This window comes from Fundulus heteroclitus, chromosome 1 (genome assembly GCF_011125445.2).
Source record: "Fundulus heteroclitus isolate FHET01 chromosome 1, MU-UCD_Fhet_4.1, whole genome shotgun sequence".
Classification (NCBI taxonomy): domain Eukaryota; kingdom Metazoa; phylum Chordata; class Actinopteri; order Cyprinodontiformes; family Fundulidae; genus Fundulus; species Fundulus heteroclitus.
The window spans coordinates 30836951-30857349 of NC_046361.1; the positions used below are offsets into that span (position 1 = coordinate 30836951).

The window sequence follows — 20399 nt, forward strand, 5'->3', positions numbered from 1 at the left end:
TATTGTTATGCACTGTTGTCCTCCTTTAAACTTTTCAATAAATCTATACTTTTGCAAGGCAGTTTATAACATACCAAGTTGCTAACTGTCATAGGCTTGGACAAGGAAATTCTTTTCTACAGCATCATTTGCAGGTACAACTGAATGCATCCACAAATCTAAAAATAAAACATCTTAACATGCAGTTTCATCAGAAACTAACCTTCAAAAACCTTACAGCGTCAAAGAAAAACCCCTATTATATATATAAAAAAAAAACAATTCAGATAAAATAAACATAAACCACTCTGTTAGCTGAACGTGTTTATTGATAATAACCCCAATCACAACAAAACTCACACTGCAATAAAATAAAGAGTAACAGAAGGTACACAGTGGGCTCCAGGGCGGGACACCCGAGACAAAAACTTGAACCCAGACCTGTGCAGCTCTTTTGGTTAAATTTCACAGCAGCTCCTGTAGAAAACAGCCACGGCTAACGCGCAGAAACATTTCACCGACCCATCCCTAAAGTGTAACATAGCAGCAGTACAGTACCTTTGCCGTTGTCTTCAGGGAGGCGGCCGGAATCGAATGAATTTCAGACGGAGGCTACGGCAGGCGGTGAATGGATGCTGTGCTGCCTAGCAACCAACCGACCAATCAGATAAATGACATCTCAATCCATATGCAAATCAAATTTATATGCCTAGAACTCATTTAAGGTTAGTTTTCACTCCATGCTCCGTCGATTATATCCAACACAGTGAGGTATTTTGTTCATTACTGAACCTGTGATTACATGAAGAGTACAGCACAAGACGGTTAATAAGGTAAACACGGAATTAGAAAAGATTTTAGTCCTTTATTTGTTTTAATTGTGCGATGCAGCTTAGTATTAAACAACTTCCCCCATTCTCGACCAGAAACCATCAATCCTCTGTCAATCTTGTACCACTTTTCACAGACGCAGCTACCGTAGCTCTACAGCTCCCTCCAGTGGACTCAGTGAGGAGGCCTTCTCAATACTGAACAGTGAGCGGTGTCCAGTGGAAGGAATTGTGCAGCACCTTCTCGGGAAATAAACCAGACCCTGTTAAGAGGAACTAAATGCTCCGACTAGCTCAAGTTTTTGCCACTTTGACCTAACACATGTCCAAAGAGTCAGTGAGGAGAGCACAGCTCTCATCGAATGCTGGCCATGTCATCCAGGTGGGGCGTCTTCATGCAGCCCGTGCACAGCTGATCCATCCACAGAGGAGCTTCATGCTGAAGGGGTGTGCGGCGGGGGTAGAAGGTGTACGTGGGGTCGTAGTTCAGCAGACAGCTCAGAGAGGCCATGTAGATGTCTGAGAATCGGCTCAGGCGTCTGGAGAAGTAGGTGGGGTTGTGGCACGTTCTGAAGATGCTGCCAAACTGAGGATTGAACAGGTTCTTCGTCATCACCCTAAGGGACAGAAATGCATTAGAAAAAAAAAGTTAATATGCACAAACAAACAAGTCAAATACAATTAAATACTTTCCATTAAAACTATTTACACTTGTGTATCGCTTTTAAATTCCGCAAAGAACAGTATAGTTAGCATTTGTATGAGGCGCCGTCGCTATGATGTAAAATCCAAGTCCAGCCAAACGCATTCGGAAGTCACTGCATCCGGCTGACAAAGTCTCAGAATTTTAGAACATTAGTGAACAAGATGCATCACGAAGACCAAGGAACCCCGCAGACGGAGGAATTTAATGCACAGTTCAGTAAAGAAAAAAAACAACAATATTCCAAGCTTTAAACGTCTCACAGAGCCCTTTTCAATCCATCAGTAGAAAATGGAAAGAATAATAATAGAAAGCTTTTAATATACAATTTCTTTGTAATGACAGCATGACATCAACCAAGAAAGAATAACCCATCATAAATATGTCATAATAGGTCTAATTATAAACCTATACAACGTTATTTAGATTTATGTATTAAAATTACATTACACTGTCATATTTGATCGGTCTTAACTTCGGCTGTCATGAGACCATTTTAATTGTGTCATTAATGCTTTTTCCTAAGGAACATGTAGGACTAGTGGCAAAGTTGTCATTAAGTGTTATTATACTGACAAATGCTTTAATAACAAAGTCATTGTTAGTGCAATATCTTCCTTGACCTTAGTTACAATACAACAATTTATACTTGTCATAAACATGTCATTAAGTGTTTTAACAATGATAAATGCTTATAAAAAACCCAACAAAACCTATTGACAATAGATACACTTTCTTTTATATGTCTGCAGTATACTAGCATTTTTTCCTTTTGTCAAACACACCTCTCCCCACCGCTCTCCGTTTAAGATAAAGACACATCTAATTAACTTTTTAAAGGTTTATTAGACCCATCATGACAAATTTACGATAGGTTATGATTTCTGGGTTAATGTCTAAGACATTTTAAACAATAGCCACGTTTACAGGGACAAAAGTAATTGGAATAACGGGCCGATTAGAGATAAAAATGTGTCACGTAAACGAGTCAACCGGAATATTATGATCTGATTAAGGTCAATTGGAAAGACATTGTAATCTGAATGAAAGTGGTGGTTTAATTCGATCGATAATCGGATCGACATGCATGGAAACGCTTGTCAGGATCAAGTTATTCTGAATGCGGCTAATAGACCTGAGTGTAGCCCCATGTAAAAATGCATTTCCGCGTTGAGTGGCAGAAATACGTCTGTGCTCCAGATACAACCGTTCTATTTGAAATTTATTTGTTATTCATTCAGTAACTACTCAACCGTTATTAGAAGCTGGTGCAAGTCCAACCTGGGCGCTCAGAAGACAAACGAACTCGTACTCTACTGCTTTGTTTGACATTTTCTGTTGTTCGGCAAAGACGGAAATGCTTCTTCTTCTGTGGTTTCTTGAGGGAGATTTGATAACTGCGCATGTCAGAGTGCTTTTATTCTGCATAAATCAAGTGCATATAAACACACATATGGACCAGATGATTTGATTGCGTGGCCATATGGTACAATCCGATTATTTTTAGTTTTTTTAGTCTGAATACATTTCAATCCGATCGTGAAATTTTGTGCATGTGAACATAGCTACTGTAAAGCTTGCATTAAATGTGTCATGATTTACTGAATGACACTTAATGACATTCACGAACATTCATAAAGACTCCTTCATGTTCAGGTTTGATGTTATTTCATGTTTATGACAATGTAATGTCAGTCTTATGCACACCCATTCAAATAAAGTGTTACCGACAGCAGTAACCAGAGTGCAACCAAAAGGCCAAAAATACTATTAATATTATGCTTGTAACATGAAAAAAAATATTAAATGGTTTAAGGCCGTATGGCAAATTTGGCAAGGCCTTATACATGCAGACATCAGAGAGCAGACTAAATGTTTAGGGTGGCACAAGAGGCTATAGGGAGGGTTGTGTAGCATAGGGGCTGCACTTAGCAACAGGAAGGGCTGTATGGACTGTCAGAGTTCAATGGGTTTGCTGGGTTTACTGGGTGGAGCTTATGGCAAGTTAAGAGACTCACCGCAGTTCTTCTCTTTCTTTCTGCCATTCGTGAAAAACTTTTTTGGAGTCTGGGTCACGGTGTGTCTGAAACAGTAAAAAAAAAAAAAGACAGTATTACAATAAATAAGTAGAAGAAAATTAAATATAAAAACATAAAAAAGGCTGACATGACATTGATTATTTCTGAGCGATAGGCAAGCAATCTTTAGTTAAAGATAAAAAGGCACACAGTTGTTGCATGTGCTTCATTTGGACCTCAAAAAGGGTTTCACGTGATCTGGTCCGTTGACTAGAGGAGGCGTGTAAACTAAAGTTTAGTCTCCAAAGGTATTTCCTCCATTAGGAAAGGTCACAGGGTTCCTTTGTATGTGAAGCCTTCCTAATAAGTACTTCATGACTCTGGGTCTGTCTAATTTTACCCAGCATTGCTTCTTCTCCTTTACAGCTGCCACATGTGTTAAGTATTGGACTCCGAGAGATCTGTGCACGGTTGTGGTTTTAGTGAGTATAACTCTAAAAGCTATGAAAGCCAAACTTCAGTGTGAAGCCCTCAATGGAAACTTGCAACTTCTGCTACAAAACCAAATCCGACAAAATTCAAACAATTGCTTAAACTGTGGCAAATAATAAAAAATGAAATTCAACAAACAGCATAGAACCATGTTAACTTTAACCAATTGTGACAACACATTTTAAAGGCAAGAGAAAATTAGGCTTTGGGCACTTTATTATGCTGCGCTCTTTTCTCAGAACACACAGCAATTAAAGCTTTTACCAACTTAAGATGTTGCCAGTGGTTTTGCTACACAGAACATAAAGGCACTAAGGAAAGTGACAAACTCTTTCAGGGTAATCTGGTTTGAAAATCCTTCACATTTTCCCTGGGTGGACAAGTTTGGACTGCAGACAGACCTGTTCAGGAGCCACACCCCATCCATCTGCAGACTACAGCTTTGTTAAAGCTGCAGAGAGACTTTGGCTTCGTCTCGCTGGAATAAAAATAAAAGCGATGATGTTTCTGGGGGAAAATGTCCAATGTTTTCCCTTCTCTTTTAAAAGTGGGAAAGCTTTTCCCTCAGCTAGAAAAACAAACGCTCCCTGAACCATCGCTCTTCAACGCATACCGCTTTTGCATTGAATCATCAACAAGAGCAACGGTCCAAATCACTCATTTGAGCGAGAAGAGTTCGCTCTAAAAATCAGCATCAGCACGATTGCTGTTCTGATCCAAACAGTGGGTTTGTGGTCCTGAAGTCCTGCAGGTCTGGACAAGGGTATTCAGGTTCAAAAGCAGCCCAACAACCGTTGGGGGTTTGTGTTTTGACAACAGAACTAAGCTTGTAAATACGACCTCTCTGAGCTGGAGAACCGATCGTCTGAGGTCTCCCGTTCCAAACAGGATGTGAAGCGCTCACCTGAAGGCGCTCCATCAGGCCGGTCAGGGCCTGCAGCCAGGTGAGGGTCACGGCGTAGCGTTGGGCGCTCACTATTTTGGTTTCGTGCTCCAGTTCCGGGACGATGGCCGCCGTGCGCCAGCCGTGTCGCAACATCAGATCCTGAAAGGCCAGACGGGTTGAATGAACTTTCGCTTTTCTTATCTCTCTGGGAGCAGGGGTATTTTTAATTATTTATTTTCCCCTTTAGGTAAAACCAAAAGGGCAGAGAAGTTTTATCCACAATAAATCATTTACTCCGAGGAAAAACAATAAAAACACACAATAAAATAAATAGTTGTTTACAATTTGCAACCTGAATTTTTTTTTTAAATAAGTCAATTCCTTACAAAAAGACAACTATTCTTTCCAGGTCTGAAAAATATCAACTAAGTTACCATACGTCCCTTTCTATTTATTTTACAAGCTAAAGATACATCTTTAGCATTTTTAACTTCTAAATTCCATACTTTCTTGGTAACTATTTGCCAATTTTTAACATAAAAATAAGAAATGTTTGATGATTTAAAATTTAAACCAAATGTTTAAACAGCGGTCTGGTTTAAATGTTTAGGTGGCTTCAAAACCCAAAGGTAGGAAGTAAGGAGATGAAGTTGACGGTTGTTTTTATCTGCTCCATCACCTGCACGGCGCCTGGTGATCAAACATCTACAGTTGCACGCTCGTACTTCTGGTTTGTTGTGTCTAAAACATTTAGACTTGGCCCAGTAGATGGAGAAACAGCTGACATTACGCTAACCTTGAGGTTTGAGCTCTTCATGTAAACACATTTCTTTTCCAAGTATTTTAATGAGAATGAATTAAAGTTTGAATATACAATCATTTTTTCATGCCCTTATTTTTTTACTTACTATGAAATCTAATAATCAGACTGCAACCACGTAATAGTTTGACATGTTTAAAGCACTTTTCTTCATTGATATTGCAAGAACTCTAAATGCAAATAACAAATAAGCTGCATGTGTTGAATCTGAATATTTAATTTTCTCTGTCAAAGCATAAAAAATAATGTTTTTAATTCCTACAAAGTCTTATAATAAAACTGCACACAAAGAAAATGCAAAACTAAGAACTTTAACATGACGTGGATTAAAGCAGCATGCTTAGCTTGCACATTCATGCCACGACAGCAAGACTCTGCAACAAATGTTCCAGCGAAATTTTCCACTTTGGCTTTAATCACCCACTGACGCCACCGGATGAAAACCCAGATTAAACACAGGAGCTGAGTCACGTTACAGCTAATGTTTAGTCACAATGTGAACTTTTCCTGAGTAAAATCACCGAACTTTGATACTTACAGCCAAGTCGCTATAAAGATGATCCCCAAAGTAAAGGACCTTGGATCCTCGCCAGCCGGTCAGTCTCAGGAAGTCAAACAAGTTGCCCTGGAAAACAAAAAACAGCAGGTCAACTAACAAGCATACGGCTGCAGGATGCAGTGAAACCACACAAATAAAGAAGTATCACCAACCTGTTTATAGATCTGCCCCTTTTCCAAACCGGTGATCTTCTCCCACCGCAGGTCTCCGTTATTATCCAGGCGCCTGAAGGGCCTGTAACAGTGACATGTTGGCGAGGTCACGCCTGAACTTTAACATCTACGGTGAAACGTGACGGTGGTTGCATCATGCTGCGGAGATGCTTTTTAATCAGCGGATACGGGGAAAATCCTGACTTGCGTCATGGTTTATTCACCGACCCAACAAAGCACAATACGAATACAGGTTCACAATTATGAGGTTCTTTGTCTGGCAAATGGCATTCCAATAAGAATATATTAAAGTTTTAGGCGACATTGTGGCAAAATGTGAAAAACAGGATGTGAGTACTTTTCCAAGGCGCTCTAAGAAGCAACGGTTACTCACTTGATGCAGTCGGTGAAGAAGTGAGGTTTGTCTGCCTGCACGATAACCACGTCAAAGAAGTCTCTCCAGTTCTTCCCCACCATGTGCGTCATTCCTTTATCCCTGCACAAAGAAAAAAAAACTTAATAACCTGCAAACACAGCCCTTTCTGGATTTCCTCCGCTGTGAGTCAGAATGAACGGCAGCGGCCGGAGACGTCGGCGGGTCCAGACTTACACAAAGCTGAAGGGACTGTTGGTGATGAGGAAGAGCTTCTTCCCCAGTCTGACCAAGCGATGGAGGACGGCGTCCGTCTCTTCCTTTCTCAAGATAAACTTGTCTGCGTGAGAAAAACGACGCGCGGTGAGTCCGGGTTTCGCGCGGCAGCATGCAGGTCAAAGACGAAGAAAAGCAGAGACCAGAGAGAACGTTGTTCTTACCGAGGTCTTGCATGATCCACTTGTACATGAAGCCCTTGAGGTGAACCATGCCAATGGCCTCCTAAAGTATAAAGAAAAGATATATGTTAATGTTTTCCTTTCCACATCCAGATCCGTGCAAAAAGTACTCACACCCATTTAATGATTTCTCATTAAAACATTATTATGGTTTATTGGGATTTTATTTGACAGATCAACACAATAAAAAATAAATAAATAAATAATAATAATAATAATAATAATTAAATATATATATATATATATATATATATATATATATATATATATATATATATATATATATATATATATATATATATATATATATATATATATATATATATATATATATATATATATATATATATACATACACATACACACATTTTTATATTTTTACAGATAAAATCTTAAAATTGCAATTTGCAGAACCAGCCTTTAACAGGTTTTCTTCCATATGTGGCTTCATCTATCTTTCCGTCTATTCTGACCATCATCCCTATGAAAAGCACCCCCACAGCATGATGCAGCCACCACCTTGTTTCACCAGGCCGATGGTCCGTTCAAGGTAATGTGTGGTGTTAGTTTTCCTCTTTGCATAGTGCTTTGCATGTATCAAATGATAAAACAAGCTTTGTTTTGGGCTCATCTGACCAGAGCTCCATCTTCTCCTATATGCCTTATGGCAAAACTCCAAACAGGACCCGTGGATTCCTCGTAACACTGCCTTTCCTTCGGGTATTTTTTCAAAAATCTAGAACCGCGTAGTTCCAGACGAGTAATTGTCTCAGCCACAGATTCTCACCACCTGAGCTGTGGATATCTGCAGCTCATCCAGAGTTACCATGGGCCTCTTGGATGCGTCTTTGATTAACAAACATCTGAGGCCAGCTCTATTAACACCAATATCGAATTACACACAGGGTGGACTCCGTATATTATTAAGTGACTTGTGAAGGCAATAGTTGCACTACATTTTATTTAGGGGTACTAAAATAAAGATCGCTAAATATAAATGCAAACCACATTTTCAGATTTTATTTAAACTTCCACTTCATAAATATGCACCAGTTTGAGTTGGTCAATTATATAAAAGTTTGTTGTGGTAATGAGACAAAATGGGAAAAAGTTCAAAGGATATGAATCCTTTAGGGGGGGAGCTATACTAAATAAGATTCGGACCATTACTTTTAGGAATCTTTCAGTGAGCATGTTTATGTTCTCCCTGGGTGTTCCCTGTAGCCAACGTTTGTAGCCGAAGAGCAAAAGCACTCATTGTTCTTGGCTTTGCGCATGAATGTTGCCACAGCTCAGCAGATTCCTGAGGCTCCAGCTGAAAGATTACAGGACTGCATGTGAAAACAGTCACATACACGTCCCGCCCTGGGCTGGGCTCCCTCTCAATGCGAGCAATGGGCGGAGAGAACGCAGGGAAACTCACGGAAACGTCCTTAAAGAGGTGGACCGGGTCGTACTCGATGTCGTTGGTGATGAAGAAGTCATTGGCCACAGCCAGGAGGGTCATCTCTGGGATGGAGAAGATGTCCATGAACTGCTTCACCTTTGGTCCCTGCGTTCAGGAAGAAATTATTACTTTTTTTTTTATTGGATTTACAAGACAATCTTAGCTACTAAGAGACCTTATTGCAAAGAGAGACAATGAGATTTGAGCCACACTAAAACTATTCGTGTTAGGTTTATTTGTAGGCTGGATTAGGGGAGACAGTGGCATGGAAGCAATTAAAATGTCTGGCCAAACAAATGATGTCAACTCGACCCAACATTTCACTCCTAATTGCTCTTAATTGGACCCGTGTTGGCTGAACTCCAGTGAAAACTGCTGTTTTCAACAAAGCTTTTCTGCCCTTTCCTCTGACTGTGTGCAACACAGCCGAGATTGAAAGTCTTAAATCTTGACAGAGAGATTGATCTGGGTCCGCTTCTCTGACACAGGAATGCTACGTCCAAGCTGATTCCGTGGGATAAACACGATTCCCCCAAATCACCATCCGGTCTTATGCAATGCTGCAATGGTTGTCGAATATCTGAGGACATCGGCAGATTACATACTCAACTTGTTATGCAGTGGCCAGAACAGATTATTGCTTTTTTTTTTTAGTCTGCAGCACTGAGAGCGCAGCGCCAGACAAAACTGATTGCTCTTGGAAGAAGCGCCGAGAAAATCCAAAAGCAAAGTGCAGCAACTGGAACACAAGCCAGCTATTGCTCAAAGGGCTTATTTCACAACTAAACGAACGTGGCAGACAAAAACAACCCAACATATTTCTTTAAAACATAAGGGGAAAACAGAGAACTCCCTCTAACCTTTCCGTAGAACCCACTGTCCTGTGACAACGGGACGTGGAAAGTACCCCCGTAGAGATAAAGCACCTCGTCATCCGACACTGGACTCAGACCCCTGAGGGAAGCAAAGTTTTTTTTTGTTTAGAAGATAAATCTATCTGACAAAACAAACACTATTTTGCCTTCAGAAGCAATGATGAAGATAAACAGAAACAAATCAATGCGTCTGATTTAGATTTCCAACAGATCAGCAGCTCCTACCGATACACTGTTCCTGGCTCGATGTAATGGAAGGCATCGATTTTCATCAGCAGCCCCTACAGAAGAGGAAAAGGAGGTTTATTTGATCATACCGATAAAGGATACATACAGGTGGATCTCAGTATATGAGAGGTTCATTCAAGGTATGTATTATTTAAACAGATTACACAGAGAGATTATTGTTAAGGCTTACAGCTAAAAAGTTTCTAAGAACGGCAGAATGTTGCACAGCATGGAGGTGATCAGCCTGTGGCCCTGGTGAAACGTTAAGGCTGTTTTAATGACAGCCTTATGTGCTGTAAAATGTCCTGGTGGCCAGCCGCGCTGACTTTGGACTTTATGAAACCCAGTGGGCCGACACCAGCGGAAGACACGGCTCCCCAAATGATCACTAACTGTGGAAACATCGGTTAACCTCAAACAACGTGGACTTTGCACCTCTCCGCTCTCAAACCGGAGTCTGGGACAAGCCTCTCGACCCGTCCGGACAGACGGCACATATATCCAGACCTTAGGCCTGCTGTGGAATAGGCAGGAAATTTGACTCATCGTTGAGTCTAGAGCGTTGATTTTCAACTTTGAACTAAAGTAGTGTTAGTTGCTTTCATCTAAAGAAAGGTCTTTGGTCTTTTTTTTCACCTCATCCCCAGTAAAATGCCCATTGTCTTCACCAGTTAAGGAGGAGACCATTTCCTGTCAGCGTGTTCTTGCCTTTGAAGCACTGACTTCTGTCACGGTCAAGGATGTGGGGGTCCCTGTTGCTTTTGCAAAACTTTTACTTATTTTTTTTACCTTTTTATGTTCAGCATTTGATCTGTGCTTCTTTTATTTAAAAGTGCTTTATAAATCAAACTGATTTGGTTTCAAAAGTTTTTCCTTCCACTAAACTTTACTTTAATGTGCTTGAACCCAATACTATGCTCAGCCAGCTTTCTGCCAATGAACTTTAGTGGCTTTACCTCTCTTGTGCAGGGGGTTAGTGGCTGCTGCGGTATAACTGTCGAGTCAGCAGCCTTCCCCACAAACGTGGAAGCCATGTCATCATAATAACATAATTGTCAATTTAAAAAAAACAAAAAAACAATTGATACGAGTCTTGTGTAATATTATTACTGTCTGAGAAACTAAAATCTGGATTTTCATTAGCTGCAAGCCAAAATCTAAATGAACAAAAATAAACGGTTGAAATATTTAAGTCTGTGCGATATATTATGCGCCTTTATCTTTCAATTTTAAATAATTTTCCTATTTAGGAGGCACCTGCATGTAAACAGATTTTCCTGCAGAGGACGATAAAAAAAAAAAAAAACTAAGAATAACTCACCTTTTGGATGTCGTAGTGAAGACCCCGGACGGTAAAGTTAGGAATGTACTCATATTTTGCAATTCCTTCAGGGTACTGCAATGTGGAGAGACAAAGTGCACGAATGAACCCGACTTTATAAATTGCTTTATTCCTATTTGGCTTCATGGTGGGTCTGGTTGCCCTGCAGTGTCCAGGTAGATTTGCTCTACAAGACTGCTGGCGTTTTATTCTAATACACGCGGCAATCAAAATGCACCTTGAAGTGTTCAATCAGGAATCCCTTCGCCGTGTTGTAGATCAGCGCGTTCAGCTCGTTGGAGTACTGAGCCAAAGTGTAGTCGTAGTCAAAGCCGTAGATGTCCACCTCCTCCAGGCTGACCTCGTTGTTGGCGTAGATCACCGAGGAGTTGAGGCTTTTACACGCGCCGGGGGGGATCAGGTCTGAGCAAACGGAGACAGACGGGACACCGCGAGTTCAAATAATGACACATCATTTCAGGCCAGACAACAATGACTCAAGTAAATAAGGAAAAAAAAAAAAAAAAACATGGCGACCATGAGGGGAAGGGTAGGATTTAGAGGTTTACAGAGGCTGCTGATTCTGCACTTCTGCATAGAGGAAAGAAGTTAACTCCCCTGCTGCTGTTTTCGTTCCAGCGGAGGGCTGGCGAGCTTGGCGGATGTTGCGCAACCTGCGGGTGTCAGATCTCCACCGACTCTTGACCAAACAGATTCACCCTAAAAAAGAACATTCTGTGCACTCAACTGAGAGGTAGCACAGCGTGTCTCGTAAGGCAGGTGACTTCTGCTTTATCTGCTTCCTGCCCGGCGTGTGAAGAAGCTGCGACGCGAGGCGGCGGGCGCCGACTGTTTACATTCTGCTTCACAGGCAGGCGGTAAATACCCACAGTAACGCTGTGTCATCCGCGATCTATATGGGAAAGTGGGCCATGACCTTCTATCCCGGGACAGTTCAGCGAGCGCCGCAGCCGGCCAGCAGGCGTGCAACTAGCAACCCTTCGGCTATAGCTGCCCTGCGGCTGAAAGCGCCTCTCCTGCCATGCAAAAGCACTTATTTTTTCGAAAGACAAATTGCAGACCTGAAAGGAAACGCTTGACTGGCTTTCATGTTGAGAATCTGTAGCAGAAGCTGGTTACGGAAAGAAAACTTTTTTCTGCGTCAACTTTTGAAAAAAAAAAAAAAAAAAAAAAAAAAACGCGCTGTACCAGGACAGGAAAAACACAATGTACCCTGTGGCGCACTGCTACTGTACGTACTTCCACGTTTCACTGGAAACAATATCAGCAGGAGGCGTGTTTTTGGCATTTTGCTTCACAGGACGACTAAAATATCATCAATATCCGAATGCAGCATTAAAATGTTTGCAGTATGTCTCACGTGGAAATAGGAAAGACACACGGCTCATTCTTTGATTTGCACACGTGAGCTTTTGAGTTTTCTTCTGGTTGCTCAGTTGTGTTTATGTGAAATTGCTGTTGCACGGGACCTCCCCGTGCACCTTGTTTGCAGACCTGCTAACAGTTGGGGCCAAGCCAATGTAAACAACCCTGCAATGCGAATACACCGCGCAACTTTTACAGCAACACATATTTTTGCAGCCAAATGGCATCGTGGTACAATCCTGCATACTGTATATTAAAAGAGAAGCAAACAAAAAAAAAAAAAACACTTTATCGTCCCTCACTGGTTTCTTTGAGAGCCGAGTTTGACTAATGATGAAAATGTTATACGTATATTGGTCTGTTCAGACAGTAAGGTCAATGACTGAGAAGTAGCTTTGCTGTTTGTTTGAAGCTGCCCCTTTCCGAACGGTATAGTCAAAGTACGCCCAGACGTAGGAACAGCTCTCCTGTCATTTTAACATCAAAGTTCTTAATTTTTGTCGTGACCCCAAAACATTTCCCAACAGTCAAATGTCTCTGACTGGTAAGGGAGTAAAAGTGTAGGAGCCTTCTTTCAGCCAGCTGGCCGGCACTGCTCAGCAACACAGCGAGGAGCTGCAGCACGGCCGGAGAAACCAATAAACCTGATGTCTCATTAAATGAGCTTTAAACCGTCAGAACGGCAAGAGCAGCTCTGAAGCTGTAACCTTTTTAATTTTGGTCCCTACCAGCCTGTGCCTGCTTGCTAAGGATGCACCGATCATCCACGCCGACGTTTTCCTTCAGATCAGGCAGCTCATTGTAAGCTTTTGTATCAACTGCATCGTTATAGCCTCATCGGTAAGCCGCTTTGGATCAAAAGCATCTGCCAAACGCGCAAAAATAAACGATCATCTGACCTGTTGATTTCAATCATTTTCCTTAGGAGTTTAACACAGAGAGTGGAAAAAAACTATGATGCATATGGTGTTATAGAAGCAGTGCATTGGAACCTAATATGATTGGACAGAGCAAACTAATACTTTGCAGGGAAGCTGGGATCTACCACACACACGACAGTGTATGCATATTTTCCAAAGCTTTATCTGATTTTATTACACAAAAGAAAGCCGTGTATGGCAGGAAGGGCAGCTGGTGGTGGATGTGTTCATACAAATGGATGGAGTGCCTAGTTCTGATGCATTCAAAAGCGGCGCACAAATGGAGCCAGGAATGGAGTCCTGCAGCTTGCAAGCCTTTGGGTTCGTTTTAGACACAGAATTAACATCCTGCAGGCAAACGCCCCCCACGCATTGCTGATAAATTTAGAAGTCTAACAAATACAGCCAGTAACACTGGTTTGGCACCATTGGTGCATCACTCTGGGACAAATGTAGAGGAACTATAATGACACGGAGGGAATATTCTAGCTGAGCGGCCTGATGGTGGCTGGGGGTTAAACGCTGACTCGTCATAAACAACCCGCTGCAGCGCAAACTTTAGCAGAAAAAAAAGGCGTTGAGCGCATGGGGACCAGCAGCGTGGATGAATGGGCCATCTGCAAAACCGCGATGATAGGAAACCCGCAAACGAACAAAATGTCCTTGCTGGCAGCAGATAAACACCAGCGATCGCATGATGACGTGGGCAGGGGGGGGGGGGGGTGCCTGCTTTCCCTTCGGGGCGGTGGGTGGGTGGGGAAGCCGTGTGGACAAAGGGGGACCCTGTGCTTACCGTGGACCAGCCGTTTCAGGTCATTGTAGCGGCTCCACAGGAACGACGTCTGGTCCATGGGCGCAGCGTTGGAGGTGAAGGAGCGTCTCCTCACGCCGCTCACGCCCGGCGCTCCGGGGGCCTCCTTCAGCCTCTTCTTGTCCCCGCTGGCGCACTTGTGCGGCGGCTCGCCGCCGGATGCTGGCGCCTCCCCGCCGCTCGGCCTGTCCGCGTCCGAGCTGCAGCTTCGCTCCGCGCTCCTCTCCACATGCTCGGACCCCGCGAACACCCTGCACGACGTGGAGAGCCTGTTCACCCGCGGGGATCTGGCGAGAGGGGGGGTCCTGTTCCCCCTGGCCCACAGTGTCCGCGTCAGCACCGTGCCCACGGTCTTGAAAGACATTTTTTTTGTTGTTCCTATTTTGCACGTAGATATGTAAACACGCCTCGGTTCTGCTGCTGCTGCCTCTGCTACTGCGGGATCCCACCAGCAGCATGAAAACAAACCTCGCACCGAGTGGCCACGCCCCACTCAGGCTGCCTCCCCTCCCCCCCGTGGAAGGGGAGGGTATCTTATCGCTGTTCCTATCCTGTGCATTTACGTCACCCCTTGCCACTGTTTACCGCTCATATCTCTCGAGTTACTGAAACGTGGAAAAGGAGCCTTGTTTACTGCATCCCACTTTAACGCGTTTAGGAAATGCGCCCTTACGCGCATGTCAGCACGTTCGTCACCTGCGATCAAAGGCGGAGGCCCCGATAAACACCTGGCGCACGTTCAGCTCACAGCGATAAATGCCGACAGCCTCAAGAGATGCACATGCAAATGTAGGGTTGTTGTACTTTTTTGCTGTAATTTTCCAAAATGAAAAACAAATAGCGCCCAGGACGCATAGTGAGGCCATTTGTGGGAAAACAATAATAATTTCCACAAAAGCAAAAAAATATAATAAAGAAAGAAACCTGTACCCTAAGTAACCAAGACTCTATAGATTATGTACAGATTTTTATAAATGTTTGTAACAGCTAGGGTTGCCAACTCCCTGAAAAATAAATAAGGGACACTTCTTGGCCACCCTTAGCAAAAAGTATACTTGAAATGAATACTTAAGTATAAGTACTTAAGTCTTAGTATTAACGTGTTTAGTCTTAGACTTCTGTTTATACTTTTCAGTACAAGTCAAGTATACTTCGCTATACTACTGCTAAGTATACAAAATATAGTTTATAAAAAGTAAACTTCTAGTACACTGCCTCATTTTAAATATGAAGTATACTCGTAGTTCACTGGAATAAACTACTTTGTGCCATTGTCTTCCACCATACTCACACGATAATTTAGTTATTTATTGTTTTGCCTTTTTTTTCTGTGTATGAAAGGAATTTGTAAACATTTCTTTTAAACCTTAATTTAATTAGGCACATATTTTTGTTTCTAAATGTGGGTCAGTTCCTTTTTTTCAGGGGACAGTTGACAACCTAGCAACTGCATTTTATACATCCGTTTTTTGTTGTTGCTGTTGGTTAATGTATCTGTTATATGTACGTGCTCTGAAGTCTGCCGTATCATTTGTTGTGTTTCCTCTGACTCAAAACTTATACTTCCCACTGAGACCACATATGGAAATTAGCTTAAAAAAAAAGGGACACATATTTAACGGTGAAGTAAAACTTTGTTATTTCCAAAAAAGAAGCAGCCATGAGCCCCAAAGCTCAGATGGGAGACATGATATTTATTATTAGTGGTGCACTACACAAATCTGCCCTAATTAAAGAGGGTCAAGAAGAAATCTAATGTTAAAAGAAAGCAAGTTAAAAGAAAGGAGGGGGGGAGGGATACTATGCATCACCCCAAACATGCCCTCCTCATTGTGAAACATGGTGGTGGCAGCGTCATGCTGTGGGAACTTTTCTTTAGCAGGGACTGGGGATTTAGTCAGGGTTGATGACATGATATATAGAGCTAAATGTTGGGTAATCCTGCAATCCCACCAGGTAACAAAAGACTTGAGACAAGGGAGAGTTTCATCTCTAAACACACAGCCAGAACTGCAATAACAGGGTTTAGATCAAAGCATAGAATGAACTGGTCTAAAACCAGACTTATATCTAAATAGGAATCTAGAGCAAGACTTGAAAACTAACGCTCGCAGATGCTCTCCGTTCAACGTTTTTGAGGTTGCGCTATTTTGGAAGAAAGAATGGTCCAAGATTTCATTCTCTAGATATGCTCGGCTGGTAGAGACATAAATACTGTGAAAGGTGTTTCTACTTTATAAAATTTAATACAAATTACTGCCTAATCTTTTAGGTTTTCATTTGTGTGGTTTTCTGTCCGCAGAATTCAGATAAAATACATTTAAAGGCTTGTGGTTGTAATGTGATAGAATGTGAATTTTTCGGTTGGGTTTGATCACAGCGTGCTTAAAATATTTCACAGGTGCAAAATAGAGATTTCACCAAAGTTGGACGATAAATGCATAAAATGGCTCTGAAAAGCAGATTCCTGAGCCTCCATCAGAACAAAGCACACATACGCGCTGGGTCAGTGTGCTCCTCTGAGCCGAAGCCTCAGGGCAGAACTGAAACACGGTGGGTCAGGAGAGGAACTCACAGCCAGAAATGGAGCAGAGGCGCTCTTTCCAGAAACAATCGTGCATAAAAAAGTCAGCAAATCTGGGTCTAGTCATTCTTTATTTAAACTCTATGTTTAACTTTAAACCGCACAAGATAAGAACTAAGTGTATTCTGATGAAATCTAAGGAAGCTGTTGTCAGCTGCTCATGTGAAAAGCTGAGATAGTTCCATCAGTGTGTTTATCACCTCCTCATCTGCAGCTGACTGGGTTCCTAAAAGAACAATGGCTCTGGTAAAAAACAAATAGTTTTCCAGTTCCTGTTTAACACATGGATCTCAGCTGTGCAGCGGTTTTCTGCCTGCTTTCTAACTCGCTCGGCGTTAGTGGGTGATAGGTCACTGCTGCAGGAGGGCCAGTTCTGCACATGGTGCGCGCTATTCTTTACCCGGCACTTACGCCGTTTCCGTGGGAATGCACAGAATGTAATTTGGTTTTGTTTCACTGAAACAACAGAAGCCTCCTCTATTGAAACAAAGATATTATCTGGAGATCATGTGTTCCTGCTGCAAAAAGGCAGACTTGTCACGCAGGATCATTGTCTTCAAATGATCCGTGTTAACAGCAGAGAAGAAAATAAGACTGCTGTGTCTTCTTTTCTAAAAGGAACGTTATGTTTTAAACACAAGAACATCTTTGAACAATGTTCTTTGGCAACAGCTCAATTTAAGTCTGATTGCATAGTGACCATGTAAGAACTTTTTATCTTTATTTGTATCTGGGCTTTGACTGGACCGTCACACACAGCCTTTTGCACACACGTTCTGTTTTGGTCTCATCTGACCAGAGCACCTATTCTCACAAGTTTGCTGTGCATCCTAAATTGCTTTTTGGCAAAATGTAAACATGTCTGCTTCTGGCTTTCTTTTAATAATGTCTTTCTTCTTGCCACCCTTCAATAAAAGCCAGATCTGGTAATTGCACGGCTAAGTAGTTCTCCCGTTGACAGGTTCTCCTCCCTGAGCTGTGAATGTATCTGTTAGCACAGCTCTCTTGGCTGGTTCTCCGATTAATCCTCTCCCTGCCTGACCTGTCAGTTAAGATAAATGGTCATGTCTAAACTTGTCTTTAAACTAGTGCCAAACTCTTGCGGTATTTGTATCGGTGGCACTGGAATACATTTAAGGGCATTAGAGTAAAGGAGGCTGAATGCAAACACGACAATTTTCAGACTTTTATTTGTAAAAACAGTTTGGAAACCAGGTAAAAATGTCCTTCAAATTTACAAATATGGGACGCTTTCACACATAAAATGCAAGTAAGATGCATTAGAAGTTTGTAGTCGGCACACACAAAAATGAAGGCATATAAACATGTTTGTACTTAAATGAGGTCTATTCAAAGAAGGAGGAAAGATTTCAGAAATGTGATTATAATCTTTATTCGCTGTGTCACTCTGACTAATATTTTTGGTGGTTATTTTAAAAATCCCAATTTTCACTTTCCTTAAACTACTTATTAGTATTTGATTCCTTCAAACCACGATGCTCCTTTTGTTGTATTTTATTTTTAAAACTTTTTTGGAAGAGCTGGGCGTTGTTGCTCGTGATAATATCAGTAGGGCTTGGTCACTTTGTGAGTCTTAACTGTGCTGACTCGAGGGCCGATCCTGTAATTTCCGACGTTTACGCCTGTGTCCAGGACTACGTTTTAGCATTATCCACCAGCTGGAGTTAAACTGTGACGAGGCCGTGTTCAGAGCTTAGCTCAGGGATTCGCAACTGGGGGCAGGGCCTTGGAAGAAATCACAGGTTTTAGCAAGGCAGTTGAGAGAGGCGCCAAACCACTGCAAGCAATTCTCAGAGTCTGTTCAAAAAGATCTAAAACACAACCGCAAGCTTTAAAACGTCAAAATCCGCCTGTCGATAAGAATTTACCCAGGACAAACGACATGAATGGGTGAGTGAGTAACAAAAGAGTCTTCCCGAGACCCCTGCCTTGCTCTCCTGAGCTGCTGGACTTCCTCGTAACTCAAATTGACCAGAGGGACAACAGAACGAAGCAGCAGGAGCAGACAACGTGTCTCTACCTTCACCCTGAGCTGGCCTGCAGTCTCTGAACAGCTCTTTGGAGAGACGCCACATGCAACCGTGCAGAAAAGCTGCTTCTTTCATCCCCATCCCCCATTTCTTTTGAAAACCACACGACTCAAATATGTGACTTGCAGTTTTCCCAGCAAAACTAGCAGGTTAAAATAAGCTGCTAACCAGCATAAGATTTTTTTTTTACTTTGTTCCCTCCAGGGACCAGCACAAGAATCCCGTTTCGTGGACTTTAGCACGAACTTTAAAGCTATCATCCCCACCCCCCACAAGAAAGCCCACCTTCTCTTTTTCTTCTTTTCCCTAAACTTCCCTGCACACAGCAACAGCCCGCTTGTGCGTTTGATTGGCTGCAGCCCGCCGTCGTAACACGAGCCCCACGCCTTCAGGGCCCCAGTGGAGCCGAACATAAACAGATTGCCTCTGACCACTCCCTTCAGACTCATGCACTTCTTAAAACATTCTGCAGTCCATAAAGGTTCCCCGTCTCACGTCTCAAAGTTGTAAACAGCTGCGGTGGTTTTCTGTTGTGAAAAACAGGGGCAACCCATTATTCTTTCTAACCACACAGATTATGAACTCAGCCTTGTGCTGGGAGTCCTTAGACCCCTTACAGGAACTCAGAGACCCATAATAGAAAAAGGATTTCTGGCTGGACACAGGAAAACGTTAAGAAAAATAAACACATCACATGCCCCATCTCTATAAGAACTGTTATTTCTTTACCGTGGTTTTAGCCCCGGGGACTTTTTTCAACGTTGGGGTATAAGACAAAGAGGCCAGTATATGTTATGGGCAACAGCCCTGTCACATGACTCGTGCCGAGTGGACGACCACAAGGGACACACTGTTGTTCTCGTTTGGAGATGTAAATTGGAAGAAGAAAATCAGGCACACATTAAAATAAATCTTTTGCAAATATAATATGTAAACTCTGGAACAAGCATCTGTATTGTTAATCATTGCCTTTAAATAGGAACGACTTTTAGAAGGGGGAAAAAAGTAACTAAAATGACTTAACCCAGAGCCAGTGGTGGTTTCTCATGTTAGCGATGTGGCTTTAAACCCAGGGTGGCATTCATCTTGGGGTCAACACAAGTGTTTGGGGGGGGGGGGGGGGGTATGTAACTTCTGTTTTCTATAAGAACCTCTATTTCTGTATGATTTGGCTGACAAATTATCCCAAGTTTGGTATCTGATTCAAAGTGTCCGGCTTGCTGCTGAACCAAAAGAGCTATTTCATTGTTTGTTTGTTTTTTAAGTCTGAACTTGATCTAATATCCCTGGTTCTGAAATGCTTGGGCTGGAACTTGAACCAAACTGCTCTGCACTGAACAGAGATTTATTAAAACACCATTTGAGATCATCAGGTCTTTTTTTCATTAAAAAAAAACATAAAAACACACACAAAAATAGATTTATTTAAAAAGATACTTTTTAAAACAGCTTGTCTCCCTTTTTTTGACTACCTTGGATTGAGTCAAGAGTAAAAACTGACTTAAA

At 42.1% G+C, this 20399-nt stretch overlaps 1 protein-coding gene across 1 annotated transcript; it reads right to left on the reverse strand.

The window, feature by feature from the left end:
• Nucleotides 1-290: 290 nt before the first annotated feature.
• On the reverse strand, nucleotides 291-14748 carry nt5dc2 (5'-nucleotidase domain containing 2). The gene is made up of 14 exons (XM_012875589.3): nucleotides 14241-14748; nucleotides 11380-11564; nucleotides 11142-11216; nucleotides 9818-9873; nucleotides 9578-9671; nucleotides 8694-8822; nucleotides 7253-7313; nucleotides 7050-7152; nucleotides 6834-6935; nucleotides 6440-6521; nucleotides 6267-6353; nucleotides 4927-5067; nucleotides 3531-3595; nucleotides 291-1426 (listed from the first exon to the last, which is right to left on the reverse strand). Exons 1-14 carry the CDS (start codon nucleotides 14620-14622, stop codon nucleotides 1165-1167), a joined length of 1824 nt encoding a protein of 607 aa, XP_012731043.3. The 5' UTR covers nucleotides 14623-14748; the 3' UTR covers nucleotides 291-1164.
• Nucleotides 14749-20399: the final 5651 nt, after the last annotated feature.

Coding starts and splice junctions, on each gene's coding strand:
- nt5dc2 (XM_012875589.3), bottom strand. CDS start 14,622: ATGTCTTTCAAGACCGTGGGCACGGTGCTGACGCGGACACTGTGGGCC. Junction 7,314..8,693: donor ACCTCTTTAAGGACGTTTCC/GTGAGTTTCCCT, acceptor TTTATACTTTAG/GAGGCCATTGGCATGGTTCA. Junction 7,153..7,252: donor GTGGATCATGCAAGACCTCG/GTAAGAACAACG, acceptor TTTCTCACGCAG/ACAAGTTTATCTTGAGAAAG.